A 24,388-nucleotide genomic window follows, 5' to 3' on the forward strand; every position below is an offset into this window, starting at 1 on the left:
CCCTGACGAAATGTCAGATACGAACAACCCCTGTGGTCGAACTAAAACCCATGTGGTGTTTTTGTCGACTAAGCGAACGTCAAACATGATCAAAAGTGTCAAGGTTCATTTATGGACCAAATTTTTAAATTAAAGTTTAAACATTATATAGCCATTATTTGAGCGGGAAAATTTGCTAAAGTAGTTACAGTAACATGCTTTTTCGTGTTATTAAATAAAAACAAGATTTCATTAAAAATTTTAGGACCCAATTCAATCATAGTATGCTTGAAAGAGAAAGCGCTATGAGAAACACCAACAAATAACAATCATCAAGACGGTATCCAAGGTATCATTGAAGCCTACTGATGATTTACCAGTGCAAATCCAGGGGGGGTATACGCAACGAGGTGCGCATACCGTTCATGTTTTGTGGGTGTATTCGTTTGGCTCACAATGCTGCTAGGCATCCCGCTGTTTGAGTGTTGAAATGCATCAGCATTTGCTGCCTGGCATGGCCCGCGTGAGAAAAGATGCTGTTTGGGCCGGCCCGTCCGAGAGATGATTGTTAGGCGAGCTTTGTTTGTAGTTGACAGCCGTACACCCACCCTGTGCAAATCAGTGATGTGACAGCTGCGGTAGCTTTCCGTTGAACCGTAAAACGGAAAGTTTTCTCTGAAATTGCAATATTATTTCGAATAAATCAAAATTTATCGAAATCTTATTGCACAACGCGAAAGCCGTCTTGGGAGAGCATTGTTAAAAACAGAAATTTATTATACAGGCATCTCATTCGAAACTGATCTTTGACAAAACAGTGATTAGTAAGTGTATCTACTAGTATTAATAGACTATAAGTATGACTCATTTGATCGAAAATTTGTTTCTCACTCAAACATTTGAGGGCTTGTGTTGTCTAGCATTTCAGAAACACACACAAAATCTGACTTAAAACTGAATAAAACCAAATGCTGTAAACCAGAAAACTAGCAAACACTAAATATTTAACTTGGATGCTTCATTGATTCAATTATAGCCAAGTATAGTACCTGCATACTCCAATCACAATTTGTCTACTCAGACAATCAAATCGGGAGTATGTAAACTCACAATACAGCATTTTAATTGAGTCATGTGTGGCATCTTTCGCTGTGGCACCGGATTGATTTGCTTATCTCATCGATTAGGTTCGTTCGGTTTCAAAGGGAGCTTCTAAGTATTTTTTTTTATAGTGAAAAAATATCGAATCGTTGTTGGAAAAATCTCTTGATATTTCTTAATTTCTAATTTTCAGAAATAAGCTTAAAATGAAATTTTTTTGAGTTTACGATGAACTAAGCATAATATTTGAGCTTTATCGACTTATATCGTTTATATCTGAAAACAAGTGTTGTTTGATAGAATAATAAATACAAAACTTAATGTTTCTTTTAAAAAAGGCAATAAAAGCCCCCTTGAAAACCGATTGACTTGCGAGTTCGCAGGGAGTAATTCTAGTTTTTTTTATGTTTGTTCGTTTGATTTGAGCTTGAGGTTTCCTCTTTAAATCTATTCACACCTTTCTGCAGAAGTAACATAAACCGCTTGATTATAGATCCATTATCATCAGTTTAGTATCAATAGCAATGCTTCTTCTATGTATCTTCTCGCAAAGCCCACGGTTTCCCGTTGCATGCACAATAAACGTGTGCTCTTCGCTCTCAATAGTAATCTTTTATCAGTGCTCTTTTCAACAAGTGTATTTCACATACTATCGACATTATCCAACATTTAGTACTTACTTATTGTTCAAAAAGCTCAAAATACTAAAACAATCACTTCCACCTGCAAACGCGCACTCTGCTTGTGAGTGGCGTCGCATTAGCGCCATCTGCATTTCGACTTAAAACTCTCTTACGTGATCCGTTCCTAGATTAAAATGCGCGCAGTTTGAAGATTCATCTCCGGGGTTTGGTGACTCGTGTTTCGAATGTACTGTTCAAGTAGTTTTGATTTACTTACTCGTCGTCGTCCTCGTTTTGGTAGGTTACGTATCGCACCGATGAACGCTCTCCAACTATCAGGGACTGTAAAGATAATAGATAACAGACGAAAAAATGTTAGTTCGGAGTGCAACCATTACAATTTAGTCCAATACTAATATCAATAGGGCGATATTCAAAACTGAAAAAGGCAATAGATGGCTTTTTTCAGTGGTAGTAAAAACGAAATTCTGAAGCAAAGAAAGCACCAGGGAAGATGAACTAAACACAATAAGTTTTGTGTTCACATTACGCTTGATTTTTAATCACTACATTTTTGAACCAGTTTCCTAAATGCAAGTAGGTAGGGGAATTAGGGGCATAATGGACACGTTAAGCAAATATTCGTTTTAAGATCATAAAATGGCAATGTTTTCAATTTTCTACCAGCTAGTTTTCAAGTTTGATGTTAGTACGACGTGCTACAATCATTCATGATAATAAAAATCATATCATATGTCAGAAAAGCGAGATAGAAAATTAGGTCGAAAACAAGGCTGGTAAAAAGGTATCGGGGCAAAATGAACACTTGCGGGAAATTTAGTGATTACAATATATTTAATGACAGCTAATCGTTCCGATATGTAAAAACACTCTCCCTCAATCGTAATAGCTAAAAAGAACCTTTCTGGTTTTGTTACTTTGCTAAAAAAATAGATTCTTCCATGGCCTTTCTTATATGCCAATTTGAAACTGAAAAAAAACTTTAAGTCAAATTTTGAAGGACAATTGAAGCAAAACATATACTTTTATACCGTCAAACATTTCAAATGCAATACAGATTTCATGCAGTGTATGAACTGTTGATGAAATATGCGTATTCTCAGATATTGAGGGGGTGTCCATTTCGCCCCGTATGTTCATTATGCCCCAAATCCCCCTAATTTACGTTTTTCATTGTTTTCCATACGTTTTGGCAGTTCTCGACTTCCATTCTTCCATGCGCTTGTGTTGGAAGTTTGAGAAATTTGAGAATCCATCGTAGCGCGATCATTAAGTGGAATACAAAAATTAGTGTCGCCGCTCGGCGGCTAGTGAGAGGAACTGAACGTTCGAAACGTTGTTGTCTGTACTGGCTGGCGCCAACTGTTAGCGATTAAGAACGGGATAAACAGTCGTTACCCTATTATTGAACAGGGTGTCTGCTACTTGAAACCATGGTTTTCAATTTTAATGAACCTGAATTATCAGGGAATTTTAATGAACCTGAAATTTTGGCCACCTCTGATGGTACCGTGGTGCATCAATACCCGGACGCTTAAGCTGGGACACATATTTAAACTCAGTTTTAAACCATTTTCCATCGAAAAATATGTGAGTTCATTTTCGCTACATATAGTTTTATTCTAGAACTCGACAAGAAAAGTAAATTTTATGTTGAAAGTTATGATAATAACATGAAAATCATCGAAACAATTAGACTTGTCTTGTCCTTAAATCCGGACACAAGAAGCATTACCTGTCTATAAAGCTGGACACTTGTGAATCAAAATCCGGACACCGCTTTTGCAGTATGGAATATTGCAACGAAATTCATTAAAAATATATCTGCATTTATTCGTATGTCACATTTACAAACACTACATGCATGCCTTTGATCAATGATGTTTATGATAACGAAATTATTGTAAATTTATGGTACAATCACCCCAACTGTATACAAGCATATACGCCTAGACTCTTGTCGCTAGAACCGCAGAATTATTTGAATGGGACTGTTTTTCTGTTTATAAAACGGCATTTTAATCACTGGTAGCATTCACTGATAATGTTTGTGAGTTTTCTTTTAGATTTACCCTCCAAATATCCACTCTTAGAAGTAAAACGCCGTGCTCTAGAATTATGTCCGGATTTCAAATCACTTGTCGACGATTCCGGACAGTCTCTTTTACACCGCCTTATGCATATTTATACGAATTTCACGACTGTAGTGCTTCCGAATACACATACGAACGTTTATTTCACTGTTAATCTCAAAATACTTCAAGAGTAATGTAATTTAAACACATAAACTTAACACAAAAACACAACTGAATGTTAAGGCACGTTCGTCGCAACTCCTACCGAAAATGATTCAAACTGCAGAAAATCCCCTTGCAACAGGAGCGATTTTTTTGTTTTGGTTATTATTGATGTTTAGGCAATGGTAACTAGATTACGACTGATGGTAAAATGATCAGCAAAATTAAAAGTGAATATTATGTATGAAATTTACCACATATGTATTTAATTTAATAGTTTAATAATATATTCTATCAGAGTGTCCGGATATTGGTACCGTCCGGATTTTGATTCACCACGGTACAGAAAATATTTTCCAGATATACTTTCTGAGTAAGTAACTGATGTCTACACTGAGGCAAAAAAACTTAATAATTTCTTAAGGAATAATTATGATTTGGCGCCACAACGATTATTGTTGAAATTTTTAAGTTTTGCTTATGATTTTGGTGAACAATTTCAGTAATAAATTTCATAAGTCAATCAATGAAATTCGGTAATAAACGCAATGATAATAATTTAATTCGAACGATCAATCGATAATATTATTCGCCTTTTATTTCAGCCGTGCTCAAAAATTGACATGTTATGATAACATGTGATCTGTTTTCGATTAACTTGTAGCCAACATCGAAAGCGGAGTAGTTCTTCTAGCGATTGCTATGATAATTATTTCAAGTAATTGTTGTTAAAGAATTCAAAACTCTCACTTATGAAACTTATGATCCCATTTTCGAAATGTTTAAGCTTGCAATGAAACCGTAATTTGGCTGGTTCATAAGTCTTGATTTATGGAAAACCTAAGTATTTTTGCCTCAGTGTATGATAGGGCGGTTTAAATTACAAAAAAAAAAAAAATCAATCTCCCATACACGCAAAAAAAATTGTGCGGTAAAAACTACCATTTTAGGGGGTTAATTTAAGCGCTCGCACCGGTAATTTTCAGCAGGCCAGAAATGCGCTTGATTTTACCATGTCTGTAGTCGGAATCAGATTGTTGTAGATTATTTCTGTCAAATGTACCAGTAATGCGGTGAGGTGTAACATAGTAAATTGGTCTGAATTTCCATGGTAGTTTCAAGAATGGGCGTAGTCAGCTAAAATAGTTATTTTTACCACAGAATTTTGTTCCGTGTATACAGTATTGGACAAAACATTTGCAACTTTTTCAATTTTCCATACAAAATGACCAACTTTGGTAAGCTATATCTCAGTTATTTATAGATCGATTTGAATGAAATTTTGGCAGAACATCAGACATAACTTGAATTTTACAATTATTTTTGAGTGATTTTTCCAATCACAAGTTCAAAAGCAGTAACGGTTTGATTGAAGTGAATTTTTTGACGATTTTTTTTAAATGAAATAACTAAACATATTGAAGGAATATCTTCATGGTATCTTCAGCGAAGTTGTAGATTTCAACGAGATGAACAAGTTTGTTGAAGACAGTTTTTGTGTAGGGCTATCAGATTTTGAGACAAATAGTTTCAAATTTTTCGTAGAAAATTACATTTCAGTTAAACCGTTATAACTTATAAACTCGTGATTGGAAAAATTATTGAAAAATGTATGTCAAAATTCAAGTTATATCTGACGTTCTGTGAAAATTTCATTCAAATCGGTCCATAAATAACTGAGATCTAGCTTACCAAAGTTGGTAATTTTGTATGAAAAATCGAAAAAGTTGCAATTGTTTTATATATATATATATATATATATATTTCTTGCAAAGCGTACCCGTAAACTTCTGCAAAAAAAAAAATATCAAGATCAACTCAAAATGAATTTGTTTCTTCAAATTTCTTCATGGTAGCTTGAGTAAGAATTGATATTGAATTTACTTATAATTGATAATTCATAGCAGCATGAGCATAAGTATTATCTAGGATATGATAGTTTAAGTTCTACCTGCGTTAGAAGTATTATTTTAGTTTCTTCCAGAGGCGCGTCCACGTTCGAAACCATGGGTAGGACAAACGTTGGCATTTTTTTTTGTGAACAGTGAAGCTAAGAAACATTTTCACCCTGGGCTGAAAATTGAAAGTTACTTTATTTGAGGGGCTCAAACGCATTGCGGTGTAAGTGACATTTTTTATTGGTTTTGAGTTGAGTTGAGTTAAGGAAATTTTACTGTTTCCAAGCGTTCTAACGATATATTCAGGTGACTTTACAGCTTAACAGAAAAAATAACATAATTCTTAGAAGACTGGCTAGTTTTTTACTTACATACAATTTGTATAGAATGAAAAATTGCTTAAAAAATACCACTAAACTTGGTTTTTGTCCTAACACTTCTTTGCTTAAAACCCCTCATTTTCATGCCTGTCCACAAGAAAGCTTTTCGTCGGGCTTGTAGCGACTGAGTGCCTTAAGGAAAGAAAACTTAAGACCACTTGCCGGAAAAAAATGACCTGAATGGAATTAAAAAGAGGCTGAATAGAGATCAAAAAGAAACCAAGAAAACAATATGAAATCTAATAGGAGCCAGGAGATAAGAGTTTGACTATTCATCGCATCTAAGATCTAAGACTATTTTTTTAGATCTGCTTGTAACATTACGACAAGTATTACTGTACGTGTTTTTATGATTTTCCCTAGGAATTTCATCACAAATTTATTCAAATATTTGATCAAATGTTCAGACATAACTCTGGAACAATCGATAGAATCTGCTTGATCGCCAAACAGTATTAGGGCGCTTGAAACCTCCTTCCCTTTGGCTGGCTTGGTAGTGTCATTCTTAAAACACACCCAAGCCGTTCCTATAGGGGACGTTAGCCACAAGGAAGGACGTTTCAAGTAATACTGTTTCATATGGTATGCCCTCTTCAACATCTAATCCAATTTCTCTCGCCGTTCCCTTACGGTACCTATCCATCTAGTATTCATTGCTTTCTTCTCCATGCTCCCTCTTACTTCGAACAAAATAGACCGATATGCCGATAAACAAATTCAAAATATAACTCTGGAACTTTCAAAAGGAGTTCATTTAGTGTTCTTTTTTCCAAGGAATTTCTCCACGAGTTTTGTTACGGAATTTCTCCAAGCAAGTTATTAAGAATATGCCAAAAATTCAACCTGGATTTTGGAGCAGAAATGGAATTTTTCTAAAGATTACTTAAAAATCATCTGAATGCCTCCAAAAAATCTCTGAGAAATTCATAACTTCCCCAAGATTGTGTCCTGTGATTCATCCATCGATTTCTCATGGGCCATCCTCCAAGATTGCCGGTCGAAACGTATTCTAAAAATCAACCAATAACTTCTCCAGAATTTTTTAGGGATTTCCTTAAAAATTATCTTTTAGGATTTATTTGAAATGTCAACTAGGGATGATTCTAAAGATACAATAAGCAATTTTTCCAGAGTTTGCTCCTGAGATTTCTACAGAAAATCCTACAGTAATACTTTGAGATTTTGTTAAGAAAGTCTTGAAACATTTATTTTCGGGAATTCTTCTAGGAATGTCTTCGGGGAAATGCATAGGAAATTTTTCTGAAAAATAAATCCATGAGGTTTTCTATAAAAAATCATAGAGTCCGATTAAACTTGGGAACCTTTATAGGACCTTATGGACCAAGAATCTCTTAAATAACTTCTGGACTCTTGAGGTAGTTTTATAAGATTTCCTTGATAATTTGCTAAAACAATCGAAAGATAAACTCAATTGAATCTCTGGAAAGTATTCTGCAGAATTTTTTAAAGACATATCTCGAAAAATTTTGAACATAAGCTCTATAGCAATTTGTGGAATGATTGGAGGAATTATTGCAATAATTACTGTAGTATAAACTGGTGTGAATATTTAAATAATCTTTTAAAGATTGCATGGGATTTCTTTTGAGAAACTATCTAAGGAAGGTTTCTTAAAATTGCAAGAATAATAGTTAGATGAAATGCTGGAAAAATCTGGAAAAAATAGATTTGTTCGAAGAGCCTCTCAAGGCATATTGGATTTCTTAAAGGAAACGTGGATGAATTTATAAAGAAATCCACTTGATCAGATGGGTATTTTTTTACATGATTGTTTGACAAAATAAAAGCATAGACTATACTTTTTCCAAAAACTCTGGAATAATCCTTTTTCGATTTCCTCGGAGGAAATTCTGTAGAAATCATTGCAGGATCTCCTAGAGTAACAACTGGAGAATTCGGTTGAAGAATTAGTGAAAAAATATCTGCAGAAAATTGTAGGAGAGTTTTGGAAAAAAAATCAAAGTGGTACTGTAAATAGTAGCTTTGGAGTTCTTAAGGATTTCTTGGAGCAAATTTTGGAAAAAATCTTCTAAGCATCATTTGAAAAATCTCTGGAAGATTCCTGGGAGAAATGGTAGAGAAATCACTGGGAAAATTTTCAGGAGAGATCCCTGTGAAAGATCCTAAACGTATTCTAAATAAAATTAATATGATAATTTCTGGGGGCCCAAATAGCCGTAGCGGTAAACGCGCAGCTATTCAGCATGACCATGCTGAGGGTCGTGGGTCGAGGCTGAGGGTCGCTGGTCGAGGATCTTTTCGTAAAGGAAATTTTCTCGATTCCCAGGGCATAGAGTATCTTCGTACCTGCCACACGATATACAAATGCAAAAATGGTCAATCGGCAAAGAAAGCTCTCGGTTAATAACTGTGGAAGTGCTCATAAGAACACTAAACTGAGAAGCAGGTTTTGTCCCAGTTGGGACGTAATGCCAGAAAGAAGAAGATGATAATTCCTGAAGCTTTTTCTCATCGAATCTGAGACAAAATTCTTGAAGAATTCAGAATCAGGAAACAGAGATTTTAGAGACCGTTTTGATTGAAAAAGATACTTAAAAACCTTCCATTGAGAGTAGAGACTTTTTAGAAATCTGCATATAAAAATAAAATAGAAAGAGATAGAAAATAAAATAAAATAGAAAAAGAGATCATATCTCTAAAAAGAAACCTACAACCTGCTACAGTTTTTTATCATTTCTATTAAAAATGTATCCTTTATATTTAAAGATTATATTTTTTTACATCAATTTTATTAAACAAATTTGACAAAAATAGACCGAACTGATTGCCTTTGCCAAAACAAACTTACGTGCTATCAGCTCTAAATATTTTTTGTAAACGATGAAACAAATTATAAGTAAAAATTTGATAAAACATTTTTTAAGGAATTAACTAAGAACTGCTTCCATAGATTTTTACGGCAATTTTGAATCAGCCAAGAACTTATAGACAGTGTGATGTGGTAATTGTATAGGAAACGCTCTGAAAATTGTCAAGAGATTCAGCAATGCTTTGACAGATTGTATCGAGAGTGATAGCACGATCATAAATCGCTAGCATTTCGAGCACTTCGAGTTCACAAACAAAGTGCCAAATCCTGAGAATCTGAAAGGAAATTCAGACTGCGAAATTATGATATCATATGCTTTGGGGTAATCAAGTTCAGTTCGCCTCCGAGCATCGGGGTTTCTCACGGAGCTCCGCAGCTTGTTCGATGAAGCGCCCATCTAGCGAATAGAGAGTCGGTTCGATCTCCACCAGAGCATGGGATTTCATTTCGCTGTTTCAATTTCAATTTGTGCATCTGACACGTGTTTCGGCGTGTACATGTAAACTTTAAAACCTTATAACAAATTTCTTTTTTCGCGTTATTTAATCCTCAATTAGAACTTGATTTATACTTATCCTAGATTGATTTTCAGAAAATTGTGAATTCGGAGGAGGTACACTTTCCCCAGGTAGGTAGGGTACGGGTGAACATTGTTGAGTAGTGACACATTTATGGAATACATAGCGCAATATTATTTTGTCTCAACTTTTGTTTAGAAACTGCAAGCATCTTGAAAAAAATCGATTACATCGACATTTTATAGTTCTAAACAATAATATATCATATGAACCTGGGGGTGCGAACTGGATATAAACAAGCAGCCAGGTTGCTGTCAAGCTCAAATTTTCATCAAAATGATCCGAGTATGCCTAGAAGTGTGCGGTCATTATTTCGTCACGCTAAAAAATGTTATACATTTTATGTGACACAGAAACAATCAACTTTTGAAGAAACGTCTTATTAATGCGTAACAGTTTTAGAACTTTTGTGAAATATATTCATACTTACATACGGTAAGAAACTATCTGTCTCAGCTGATTCATTGGACTTATTGCCCTCAACAAATTGCAGAAGCTTAGTGTGAAACATTTTCAGTGTGCACCTTGAAAATGGTTTCCTGCGATACAAGCAAACAACGGTTAGCACTAGTGGAAAAACTTGTATTAAAATTGAATGACCAAAATGTTCGAGACCGCATCCCTCAGATATGAACTATATGAATGTCCACCTCATTCGTGGTATAAAATTTTTTTAAAAAGTTAAAAAATTCTAGGTTAAATTTTGATTTATATTATTAAAATCCGTGAATAATACAAATTTTATGACCTATAGCTCAAAATAGTGATGTGCTGAAACACTTCTGAGAGCTGCATTGAATTCAGTAATACCATGTTTACCAGAGACACATTATTTGTTTTTTCCCAAAACAAGAATGTTAATTTTGTTCCGCTGTGTACTAGTTAAGTGATAAGTGATAAAACAAATCACATGTTCAAAAATATAAACACATGTTTAAGAATATAAAAAAAAATCACGGTCAGAAACTATTCTACTAATGGATCTTGACCATTAATTATCGCGCAAAATTTGATCATTTTATTTGTTTTTTGCATAGAGGATTTGAAAATGTTTTGTGGATCGTCACGTTTCCCTGAACGACCTTTAAAGCGTACCCTGATTTTTGGTTTATGGGATTTACAATGCACATGAAAAAGTATAAAAAAAATGTATTTTGGACAGAGCGTTACGTGTGTATAATTCGGACATTTATGGCAAAAGCAAAATTGTCCAAATAGTATAGGGGGAGATCCCCCAGTACCGGACAGCACTTAATACCGGACAAAGTCGAAAAATTGAGATATCATGATCCAATCAAGATGTTGTATAACATGAAAAGGAAGCTATTATGGAGAGTAATGTTTGCGTAGAATAACACATCCTTGAAATATGCACACCTCTTTTAAAAAGTAGAGATGTTTGAAAATTGGTTAAAATTTGACGTATCCCCCAAAATTTGAGCCTAATTGCAAGCATGATCGAATATAATCAGAATTTGAAAGTATGAATTTGTACCATATTCAAACTAAACGTAGACAACCTACAATTTTGGTCTAGCACCTCCTGTCCCCCAGTTTTGGACAGCTTGATTTGTTCAATACTGTTACATGATATCGTTGTAATTATCGCACCAGTGTCTCAAAATACACACGCTATGTCTAAACCAGCAGATTATGCAAATCGATTGTACCTCGGTTTTTTTTTGCGCTAGAGGTCAGTAATTGGGTTATACATTCATAATCGGAAGGTTTTAGCTATTTTTTCATATAAAGACTATGAAAATCAGTGAAAATCACATTTTCCTACACATTTCAAAATGTATGGGAAAAATTTCACCGATAGAATATTTTGTAACCTTCCGATTATGAAATTATAGACCAAATACTGATATCTAGTGGGAAAAAATCCGAGGTACATTCGATTTGCATAATATGCTGGTTAGACATAGCGTGACACATTCATTGTTCAATGGTTTCATCGATCATGGTATCAAAGATGCAATTAAAATAAGAAGAATGAAAATGCAGAACAACACGTAAAATGTATTTTTTTCCATCATATATTAAAGAGGTTTTTTGATGACCAACTTGCAGACTAAATAAAACACAAATTACTCTTGTGAATGTTGCGAATGCATTGAATTGGCAATAAAATACTGTTCATGGAGTAAACACATTCAATGATATACGAATTTACACAATTCGAGGCATTCCTAGATCGCGTCCGGTATTGGGAGCCACCTTTTATTATACTACACTTTTTATATTAAATTTAGGGGAGGGATTATTAGAGTATGTTTAAAACTACAAATTGAACTTTAACACTTCACTTTTGCAAACAAAAAATAAAATACTAAAATCACTTGTAAGTCGCAGACGAAATAGGCCTATCTGTCAAGATAAGCAACACATATTAGAGTTTAAAGGTATTTGCTCGCCTTACAAGTGATTTTAGTATTTTATTTTTTGTTTGCAAAAGTGAAGTGTTAAAGTTCAATTTGTAGCTTTTATTATAGGTCAATTTGATACTTAAAATCATCATCAAAATACAATTTCAAAATTCAAATTTATATTTAGAAACATATTCTGGTGCGCTAGAAAAATGAAAATACGTATCATAAATGGGCACCAAGACCGCAAAATATTGATAGTTTTTGAATAACACTGTTCGACAAAAAAAGTCGATCTGAATGCATAGAGACCGGACAACCCGGGCTTGAAAGTATAAAAATAAACAAAAATAATGGCGTTTTCAGAATGTTCGTGTCTGCCCCAGGTCATTTTCAAAATATACTTGAACTTTTTGCATTTTTTATTTAAAAATCTAATCTAATCAATAAACCGACACAGTGTTTTATATTCAGGACAGCGGAATTCATGTGCCATATAATGTTTAAAACGTTAAGTCCAATATGAAGAGTTGTAATAAGATTTGCAGGAAGCCCTCCCCCTTTTTTGCACCCTCCCCATTTTTAAAGTATCGCAAATGATGGAATATTTGATATACAGGGGGTTGTCAAAATAACTGGGACAGGCAAAAATTGGGCCAACTTTGGAATGCTGTAACTTTGACAAAAATTGACCGATTTCAATTCTTTAAGAAGTAATGGACGGGTCAACTAATCTAGTTTTGAGGTGAATCCACGGAGATGAACTATGACCACCGGATACCGGTGATAATCCGGATTTCCGGAAGCATGTCTTATGCAGTAAAATTATGACATGTTTTTAGCAAAGGTCTCGGCTAAAAATTCAAAATTTTACTACACATGGAGATAGAAGGTCAAATTCTGAAGCGATTGGTGCGCCAAGTATTAAGATCGATCCAGAAACAACCAAGATATGCCCATTTCCCCGGAATCGGTGCCGGTAGTGGATCCGAATTGGGATCCAACAATTTATTCACTCAAAATATGTCGCGCAATATTGTTTTCTCCCTAGCTTATCATAAAATATCCTATTATAAATTAAAAAAGAGTCTTGTACAGATTTGGCCACTCATGGTGCCGCCAAGTGCCCCGAGGGAACCTTGCATAGGGGACATTTCGATTTTGATACCAAAGCATATCATGCGACGGCTCATTCTTCATGTCTTGTCGTAAATAGGGCAACTGTAGACTCAAAACGGATAGTTGACTACAGTGACTACTTCCGGGACCACCGGATGTTCCAGAGGGAACCTGTAATTAGGGACAATTGAAATTGAACTCCAATACATATCGTGCGATGGGGCTCAGATAGCCGTAGCGGTAAACGCGCAGCTATTCAGCAAGACCAAGCTGAGGGTCGTGGGTTCGAATCCCACCGGTCGAGGATCTTTTCGGGTTGGAAATTTTCTCGACTTCCCAGGGCATAGAGTATCTTCGTACCTGCCACACGATATACAAATGCAAAAATGGTCAATTGGCATAGAAAGCTCTCAGTTAATAACTGTGGAAGTGCTCATAAGAACACTAAGCTGAGAAGAAGGCTTTGTCCCAGTTGGGACGTAACGCTAGAAAGAAGAACATATCGTGCGATGGTTCATTTTTCATGTCTTGTGCTAAATAGGGCTATTGTGTGGATATTTGACTACAGTGGCCACTTTTGTGACCACCGGAATTTCCCGGAGTGGGCTTCGTGTCCTTGCGGTTAGCGGCGTCAGTCATCTAGGCGTATTGTGCCACAGGGTGTGGGTTCGATTCCCGCTCCAGTCGGTGAAAACTTTTCGTCAAACGAAAAATTCATCGCTGGGCTACTGGGTGTTTCGTGTTGTCCGTTGCCTAATGTTAGTGATCGTTCAGTCTGTGCAGCCTATGTGCTGAAGACGGTGTAAATTGTCTTTTTATTTAGCACAAGACATAAAAAATGAACCGTCGCACGATATGTATTGGAGTTCAATTTCAATTTTCCCTAATTACAGGTTCCTTCTGGAACATCCGGTGGTCTCAAAAGTGGCCACAATATTTAAATATACACATTGAGTCTACAGTTGCCCTATTTACGACAAGACATGAAGAACGAACTGTCGCATGATATGTTTTGGTGTAAAAATCGAAATGTCCCCAATGATAGGTTCCTTAGGGAACTATAGGAGGTCCCCAAAGTGGCCATTCTAGTTAAATATCCATTTTCGGTCTAAAGTTGATCTATTCATGACTAGACATGAAGAATGAGCCGTTGCACGATGAGTATTGGAGCTCAATTCCAATTGTCCCCGATCATAGGTTCCCTAGGAGACACCCGGTGGACCCAAAAGTGGCCAATTCAAATAAATTCCCATTTTGAGTCTACAGTTACTTTATTTACGATAAGGCATGAAGAAAGAGCCGTCGCATGATATGTTTTGGTGTAAGAACAGAAATGTCCCCAATGACAGGTTCCTCCGGGAAATTCCGGTGGTCCCAAAAGTGGCCACTGTAGTCAATTATCCATTTTAGGTCTACATTCGCCCTATTTAGCACGAGACATGAAAAATGAACCGTCGCACGATATGTATTGGAGTTCAATTTCAATTGTCCCTAATTACAGGTTCCCTCGGGGACATCCGGTGGTCCCGGAAGTAGTCACTGTAGTCAACTATCCGTGTTGAGTCTACAGTTGCCCTATTTACGACAAGACATGAAGAATGAGCCGTCGCATGATATGCTTTGGTGTCGAAATCGAAATGTCCCCTATGCAAGGTTCCCCCGGGGCACTTGGCGGCGCCATGAGTGGCCAAATCTGTACAAGACTCTTTCTCAATTTATAATAGGGTATTTTATGATAAGCTAGGGAGAAAACAATATTGCGCGACATATTTTGAGTGAATAAATTTTTTGATCCCAATTCGGATCCACTACCGGCACCGATTCCGGGGAAATGGGCATATCTTGGTTGTTTCTGGATCGATCTTAATACTTGGCGCACCAATTGCTTTAGAATTTGATCTTCTATCTTCATGTGTAGTAAAATTTTGAATTTTTAGCCGAGACCTTTGCTAAAAACATGTCATAATTTTACTGCATAAGACATGCTTCCGGAAATCCGGATTATCACCGGTATCCGGTGGTCATAGTTCATCTCCGTGGATGCACCTCAAAACTAGATTAGTTGACCCGTCCATTACTTCTTAAAGAATTGAAATCGGTCAATTTTTGTCAAAGTTACAGCATTCCAAAGTTGGCCCAATTTTTGCCTGTCCCAGTTATTTTGACAACCCCCTGTACATCAAATATTCCATCATTTGCGATACTTTAAAAATGGGGAGGGTGCAAAAAAAAGGGGGAGGGCTTCCTGCAAATCTTATTACAACTCTTCATATTGGACTTAACGTTTAAAACATTATATGGTACATGAATTCCGCTGTCCTGAATATAAAACACTGTGTCGGTTTATTGATCAGATTAGATTTTTAAATAAAAAATGCAAAAAGTTCAAGTATATTTTAAAAATGACCTGGGGCAGACACGAACATTCTAAAAACGCCATTATTTTTGTTTATTTTTATACTGTCAAGCCCGGGTTGTCCGGTCTCTGTGCATTCAGATCGACTTTATTTGTCGAACAGTGCAATGAATGAAGCGGCTTAGGTGTCCGTTACTGGGTGATCTACCCCTGCGCATAACGGTCTGTCCAAATCAATTAGAATACTATGGTTATCAGTTGAAGAGCAATTGTCAGTTTTTGCAGATGAGTAGGGAATCCCTAATAGAGATATTTAAGGCACCATTGGTTCTGGAACAAATGGCCTAGTATTAGACCACGTGAAATTTAATGTAGCTATTGTTTTACTCACAGTCAAAAGTCAGCTGAAAAATTTGAGCTTATAAATTCTGTAGAAAAAAAAAGAAAATAATAGCAAGGAAAAAAACACAAGATGATGAAAAAAATGGATGCTTCAGAAATAAATTCAAACCAAAGATAAAAAAATCAGCAAATTATATTATAATTTTCATGTTTGAAACATAAACACAGAAATTTATCTACATCTACTTAAAACTATGAGAAGCAAGGCACATTGTTTGTCTTAATTTATTACCAGTTTAAGTTGTCAGATTCTTTGCCTATTCAAAAAATAAATTCTTAAACACAAATTCGATAAAAAAGGATACTTCAAATAAACTTAAATTATAATTAGCGTTAAAGCTTTGTCGTGTAGTTTTCCTGAGCAATAGTGCCAATTGGCGTCGCTGGTCGCGTATGCGTCAAATCCTGAGTGCTTTTCGGTTCGCCCGTTGGGGTTCCGATTCCGCCCCTTTCCTCGCCGCCCAGCACGGTCTGTAGCGCTTGTTTGCCATTGTCCAGCGTGAGGCCACCGTTCTCGATGCCGCTTACCTTCTTTTCCTCCTTGGTCGGCGGTGCCCGGAGCAGTGTCAGTAATGGCGCGTACAGGAAGCACAAAATAGCAATTCCCACCAACATCCACTCGAAACCGATGGTGTTTACCAAGGTACCACTAGTTATCGAGAGTTGACGAGCGGTGTTGGGGTCCGGGAGAGGTGTGTTTGCGTGCCGGGAAAGAGAGGGGGAAACAAATAGAATCATAGGTTAAAATGGGATACACGGCGTGTTGATGTGAGATTGGATGATAAAAGATGCGCGAATACATGGAACCGTATTGTTATCGACATTTGACGAACCATTTTTTTTTCTTTCGTGGGATTTTAATTATGATTATAACATCCTTTCAGAAAATCCTTAATTTCAAAATATTCTGTTGGTGAAAACATAAGAAATAAATGTTTAAAGATAGTATGTAGATGAATGAAACAATTGTGCTTATTCTGTGCGGCGCGTGAGTCGAGACTAGAGTGACGTGAGACGACTAATGTTAATCAAATGAGAGCGAGTCGACAATAATTGTCACTTCATTCGACTTGTCTCACCCCACACGCCGCGCAGAATAAACACAAATGTATGTTTCTCGTGGGTGTGGCCAACCTTGAGGAATACAATAAATAATCATATACAATAGCAATTAACATATAGGGTAACGGTCGTATTTTGGACCCCCTAAGGAAATGGAAAAACCTCTTTAAGCTTATGTGGAAATGTTTCATTTGAGAGGTTAATAGCTCGATGCTTCTTACGCTGTAATAAAATTAGGTTTTATACTTCTTTGTTTGAATCTGACTAAAGAATACGCTCCACAGTAAATGCTCCCATATGGCCTTGTTGGGAAGACTGTAAAGTTTATTTTCTTATGGTTTTACAACGTTGCTTTCTAGAAAGTGCAATTTCACTATCTTTGAATAATCGAGGACCTAACGATCACGAACTCAAGTCTTCGCATGAGAGATCTACATCAGAACAATTCATAGCTAATAGTGCTAACCTGGACCCCAAAGTGAATAAAGAAAAAAACTTCCACAAGTGTGACGTTAACCTTAACCAATGCATTGTTCTCAGTCTGGGGTTTGTTCGAAGGCATTCGAATTAATCGACTTTTAACGTAACTATGACATACACACATTATGCTGTGCTTTACTGTAGTTTGTAGCAGCTACCATTGTATAGCATTCATGTTTTAATTTACAACTTGAAAAGAGTTTTCCCGTTTCATGAATCCATACATCAAGTCCCAATCAATACTTTATTCATATATAGACTCTGTCTAACCAGGCATTTCTGGTCTCCAGATTTCTGCCCATTTCCGTCAGAATCTAGTTTTTTTTTTGGTTCTCTGCCTTTGTTCATCAGAGACCTTTTGCACGAATTTCTGCCCTTTTCCGTCAGAAATCGTCAATTTTCATCTCCGCCCATGTCCGTCGGAGACTACTGTTTCAATCATTTCGTAGGCATTCTGTTCTCTCAGGATCCTCATTAGTTGCTCAATCTACAAAAAAATATTACCTGTATTCTACCAACTACGCCATTGTTGTAATTTGAACAACGTCCGTTCAAGCCAAGTTTAGATCAATAACTGACAGTATGTTTTTCTTGGTTTCCATACTCACGTTTTTTTGTAAGCCTAACTTTATTAACTTCCTTACATTACTACAATGGCGCAGTCGGTAGAACACAGGTACCATCAAACGGGGCTTCTTTTGACATTATTTCCACATTCTTCAACTTTTAAAATTTGTAACTCTTAGAGTTATGGATAGATATTGATAATTCTTGCATACATTTAAGTTGTATATGTACGTAACAAGTATGCAAAAGATGAGGCAAATCCATCAAGGATTAACAAAAATGCTTGAATAGCGAAAAAAGTTTGTCCTTCAAGACAAAAAAGGGGCTACTTTGGACATTTCCACAATTTGATAATGAAATGATTTTTTCTTATAAATTTCAAACTGATTCTATGGGTTATCGTCCATTGTGATGTTATTGAACGTATTTTTATTGATAAACATAATTTAGAAAATTACAAAATTCGAAACAACTACATATATATAACAAATTTCAGCGAAACATGCTATTTACTATTTTCAGTTTTCAGTATGAAACTTAAACTTTCAACTTCCTCTTAAATGGAACTATCAGTTACGAATGCTAGATTTTTAATCTAAAAGAAAGATGTATCTACTAGGTACTGCGATGATTAATGAGTTACATACAAAAACTGTATTTTCTATTCGTACTGTTATATGAACGATATGTAAAAGGATCACATTAATACCAGTAACTAAAAAGTAATTTCCATAAAAACGCAATCTATAAAGTAAAGTTTTACGAGATCGTAAAGAAGTGAAAGTTTGCTTTTGTAATATACTTTAAGCTTCTTAGCAGTTTAGAGCTGGCTTAAGAGTAGCTTATTTTGGCAATTGGAGGATGCAATTGTTTTGTACCACTAATTCATGTAAAATACGACGGATTTTTTTTGAAATTATGTTGTTGAACTCTATTCACTTTTACAAATATTTATCTCAATTTTTTTATGTTGTAAAATATTCAAATCAAAACATCATAGTAAAATAAAAGTCGTAAAAAATAAGACCTTTGATCAATTATTTTAATAAAACAACAATTTTAAGCAAAACAAATCACAAGATTTTTTATGAAACTTGACGATTTGATAGTTTTGTGATGCTCCCAATAAGTTTCCACGACATGGGTAAAATTCAAACAATGTTTGCATAGCCAATGTTTTGTTCGTTTATTTGGCTTCACATCAATTATCTTGATAAAGCCTCGCCAACAATATTTCGCCAATTCCCTCGGTTCATGGCCGCTTCTCTCCATCCTCGACTGTGACCCACGCTCTCCAGGTCCTGGTGTACCTGGTCAATCCACCTAGCTCGCTGCGCCCCACGCCTTCTTGTTCCGACCGGATTCGTGGCGAACACCATCTTTACAGGGTTGTTGTCCGGCATTCTTGCAACATGCCCTGCCCAGCGTATCCTTCCAGCTTTAGCTACCTTCACGATACTGGGTTCGCCGTAGAGTTGAGCGAGCTCGTGGTTCATACTTCGCCGCCACACGCCGTTCTCCTGCACGCCGCCGAAGATCGTCCTTAGCACTCGGCGTTCGAAAACCCCAAGAGCTTGCAAGTCCTCCTCGAGCATAGTCCACGCCTCATGCCCATAGAAGACTACCGGTCTTATGAGCGTTTTGTACATCGTGCATTTGGTGCGGGGGTGAATCTTTCTTGACCGCAGTTTCTTCTGGAGCCCATAGTAGGCACGACTTCCGCTAATGATGCGCCTTCGTATTTCCCGACTAACATTGTTGTCAGCCGTCAACAAGGATCCGAGGTAGACGAACTCGTCCACCACCTCGAAGGTATCCCCGTCTATCGTAACACTGCTTCCTAGGCGAGCCCTGTCGCGCTCAGTTCCGTCAACCAGCATGTACTTTGTTTTCGACGCATTCACCATTAGCCCGACTCTTGTTGCTTCGCGTTTCAGGCGGGTGAACAAATCTGCCACCGTTTCAAATTTTCTCCCAATAATATCCATGTCGTCCGCGGAGCAAACAAATTGTCCGGATCTCGTGAAAATCGTGCCTCGACTGTTAAGTCCGGCTCTCCGCATGACACCTTCAAGCGCAATATTGAAAAACAGGCACGAAAGTCCGTCGCCCTGTCGTAGTCCCCGCCGAGACTCGAACGAACTGGAGTGTTCGCCCGAGATCTTCACGCAGTTTTGCACACCGTCCATCGTTGCTCTGATCAATCTTGTGAGCTTCCCGGGAAAGCTGTTCTCGTCCATGATTTTCCATAGCTCTATGCGGTCGATACTATCGTATGCCGCCTTGAAATCGATGAACAAATGGTGCGTAGGGACCTGGTACTCACGGCATTTCTGGAGGATTTGCCGCACGGAAAAGATCTGGTCCGTTGTCGAGCGGCCGTCGATGAAACCTGCTTGATAACTTCCCACGAACTCGTTTGCTCTAGGTGATAGACGACGGAAGAGAATCTGGGATAGCACTTTATAGGCGGCGTTTAGGATGGTGATTGCACGATAATTTTCACACTCCAGTTTGTCGCCCTTTTTGTAGAACGCCTTGCTTCCACTCCTCCGGTAGTTGTTCCGTTTCCCAGATTCTGACTATCAACCGATGCAGACAAGCGGCCAACCTGTCCGGGCCCATCTTGATGAGTTCGGCTCCGATACCATCCTTGCCAGCGACCTTGTTGTTCTTTAGCTGTTGAATGGCATCCTTAACTTCTCCCATCGTGGGAGCTGGTTGATTTCCGCTGTCCGCTGTGCTGACGTAGCCATCGCCTTCGCAGTCCTGACCTTCTGTGCCTGAGTTCTCTGCGCCATTCAGGTGTTCATCGTAGTGCTGCTTCCACCTTTCGATCACCTCGCGTCCGTCCGTCAAGATGCTCCCATCCTTGTCCCGGCACATCTCAGCTCGCGGCATGAAGCCTTTGCGGGATGTGTTGAGCTTCTGATAGAACTTCTGCGTTTCTTGAGAACGGTACAGCAACTCCATCTCTTGGCATTCCACCTCTTCCAGGCGGCGCTTTTTGTCCCGGAATAGGCGGGTTTGCTGTTTCCGCTTCAGTCTGTATCGTTCCACGTTTTGCCGTGTACCATGCTGCAGCATTGCAGCCCGCGCTGCATTCTTCTCCTCTAAAACCTCCTGGCACTCCTCGTCGAACCAATCGTTTCTTGAGCTCCGTTCCACATATCCGACAACGCTTTCGGCAGCGTCGTTAATGGCTGCTTTGACTGTCCTCCAGCAGTCCTCAAGAGGGGCCCTATTGAGCTCGCCCTCATCCGGCAACGCATGCCTCAAGATGCTGCGCGTACGCATTGGCGACATCCGGTTGTTTCAGCCGCTCGAGATTGTACCGGGGCGGGCGTCGGTACCGTACATTGTTGATGACGAATAGTTTTGGGCGCAGTTTCACCATCACCAGGTAGTGGTCGGAGTCAATGTTGGCGCCACGATAGGTTCTGACGTCGGTTATGTCGGAGAAGTGCCGTCCATCGATCAAAACGTGGTCGATTTGCGATTCTGTCTGCTGAGGTGATCTCCAGGTGTACCGATACGGGAGGCTGTGCTGGAAATAGGTGCTACGAATGGCCATGTTCTTGGAGGCGGCAAAATCTATCAGTCGTAGGCCGTTCTCGTTCGTCAGCCGGTGGGCGCTGAACTTTCCAATCGTCGGTCTGAACTCCTCCTCCTGGCCAACCTGAGCGTTTAGATCTCCTATGATGATCTTGACGTCGTGGCTTGGGCAGCGGTCGTACTCGCGTTCGAGCTGCGCGTAAAATGCGTCCTTGTCATCATCAGTGCTTCCGGAGTGTGGGCTATGCACGTTGATTATGCTGAAGTTAAAGAATCGGCCTTTGATTCTTAACTTGCACATTCGTTCATTGATCGGCCACCACCCGATCACGCGCCTTTGCATATCACCCATCACTATGAAAGCTGTTCCCAGCTCGCGTGTGTTGCCGCAGCTCTGGTAGATGGTATGATAACCTCTAAACGTTCACACCAATGCTCCTGTCCAGCACACCTCCTGCAGCGCTACGATGTCGAAACCGCGGGTCTTCAGTACATCGGAGAGTATAGCCAATGTTTTATACCTTGTGAATATTTATTCTGCCTTTTTTGAAATGTTTTCTTGTTTATCCTGTTATTGTTGATGTTGTTCCAAAACATTATCTTGCCTAGTGGTAGAGCATACATTGGTTAATAAAAGTGCTGATGACACAAAATTGCTCAGATTAATATTTACGCAGCAAATAAATACAAAAGCCAATATAGCCCCCGGAATCAAAAGTAGCCCCGTCCGACGGTAATATTATTTTATAGATTGAGCAACTAATGAGGATTCTGAGACTATCATGTATATTGTATAGCATATAATCAATTTTGAAAAAAAAAAACATATCGTCAAAGAGCTATCCTTTTTATCAACAACTATTTGATTACAAAAAAGACAACAAATCAATATCGAAGTATAACTAGTGATCTAGTAAGGTCATTGGTTAGAATGATATGAAAAGTAAATTTGTTTTGGTTTGAAAATGTTTGATCAAACCTTTTTTAATAGAAATACCCGGGAAATACAGAAATACCGGGAAATACGGGAACCCTGGGAAACAGGAAATCATTTCCCGGGAAACGAGAATCCCGGGAAATCTCATTTCCCGGGAAATGTTCCCGGGATTGAAAACTCTTATTGTTTTGCTTTTCATACCAAAAAGGTGACTTATAATCTAGGAGGCGATTTAAGAATTTACTACTGTCATGAGGGCAATTATCCGAAAAGGTTTGGGAAACACTGAGACTATCAACTAAATCTCTGTAAATATAAATTTCATTTTCACTCAAGTTTGATAATAACATGGTTCCAGGTAGGGTAAGTGTTCCCTTAGTTGTGGGTGTTCCTATAGTTGCGGTAGTGCCGTTTTCACTGATTTTATCACTTTAGCTACAACACCGACACTGCCAGTCGACGTATTGGCTTATTGATATATGGAATAGCTGAAAAGAGCCTTAGAATTGCTTTAAAACTGATGGAATATCACTAAATTTGCTAAAACTTTTCTTACTTGTACCAATAGTTGCGGTAAAGTGTTCCTATAGTGGAGGATCCCATAAGAAAACAACGGATACCGCAACTATAGGAACACAAATTATAAATATACCGCAACTAAAGGAACAATGTACCAATAGTGGAGGTATTATTTTTCACTGACATGCCGTGGATTACTGCGATGAAATCATTTTTCTCATTAAGTCAATGGTCGTCACTTCCCGTTACAACAATAACATGTACATTGATTGCGCTTCTTGAATTTAGGCAGTTAAATGAAGTTCAATCGTGCTTAGTACCTCCACTATTGGTACATCTACCCTATATGTGGTATGCAATTATAACGTCAACATTTGATGAGTGACATTCACTAGTTTAGAACGATTGTAAACAAGTTGAGAAAATTTATTCTCATTTATTTGAAATTAGAACACCGCTCCGACATGGCCGAGTGCCATTGCGCTTTGGAGTATTTCTTTTTAATTTGATATTTATGTGCGTACTCTATCAAATGTTTGCGACACTCTTCTGAGTAGGGGATAGCATTTTTCTTTTTTTTTCGTTTCTAATGTTGATATAGGACAACCAGGGTCAGCCAATATTTGTTAGCATAGTCTAGGTGAAATGATTCGAGAATGGGTGAAGTGGACATTTGATTGATAATGATGTATGAACAGATTTCGTATTTACCTTAGGGCGGGTCCGATGGCGAATCCTAGGCAAAAAGCAACATCTCCGATAGCGTAAACGCTACCATACACGGCCGAGTGCCGAATATCCACCAAGTATCCTAGCTCCGGCATCATGCACGAGTCCACCATACCGATTGCGAATCCGAGACCAGCATTTGGGATTATCAAGTGGTGGATTGAGGTGGCCATAGGTATCTAATAATGGGAAAGAAACCATTTATAGTCACAACTCCATTAGGGTGTCACAGGAAAAATCAATGTTTGAAAAGACATGGTGCTCGACCCAAGAATTAAAAATATGCTTATTGATAGCATTTTTGTAGAACAAATTAATCGTATAACAGCCTGTAATTCAAAACAAAAATTACTAGAATTTTAAAGGCACAAATCTTTCAAAGCTAGGTATAGAATCACAGTGGAATATTTGTTTTAGCTTTTTCCGCTAGCAAAAAGCTTGAAAAACATTGTTTTTCGACATAGTAAAGAAAATACGAAATAAGGATTTGGTTGATGTGTACCACAATAGTAGTTCACGCAACAAGTTGCAGAATTACGATTTTTACAGCACGACGAGTGCTGTTAAATCGAGTTCTGCAACGAATTGCGTACATTTTTTTTTTTGCAATTTCGTAGAAGACCCA

General features: G+C 37.7%; 1 protein-coding gene across 4 annotated transcripts in view; it reads right to left on the minus strand.

Annotated features, from left to right (window-relative positions):
- Positions 1-433: 433 nt before the first annotated feature.
- LOC5571073 (synaptic vesicular amine transporter) overlaps positions 434-24,388 on the minus strand; it is a 155,206-nt gene continuing 131,251 nt past the window's right edge. For 2 of the 4 annotated variants that reach the window (XM_021849909.1, XM_021849908.1), the window contains exons 7-8: positions 23,746-23,942; positions 16,086-16,563 (exon numbers count right to left, since the gene is read on the minus strand). In XM_021849909.1, the coding sequence (XP_021705601.1) occupies positions 16,248-16,563; positions 23,746-23,942 (513 nt within the window). In that variant the 3' untranslated portion in view covers positions 16,086-16,247. Of the gene's footprint in view, positions 2,046-16,032; positions 16,564-23,745; positions 23,943-24,388 lie in introns of those variants that run through there. The other 2 variants (XM_021849911.1, XM_021849910.1) reach the window with 2 other exon arrangements.

Source organism: Aedes aegypti, chromosome 3 (assembly GCF_002204515.2).
Source record: "Aedes aegypti strain LVP_AGWG chromosome 3, AaegL5.0 Primary Assembly, whole genome shotgun sequence".
Lineage (NCBI taxonomy): Eukaryota > Metazoa > Arthropoda > Insecta > Diptera > Culicidae > Aedes > Aedes aegypti.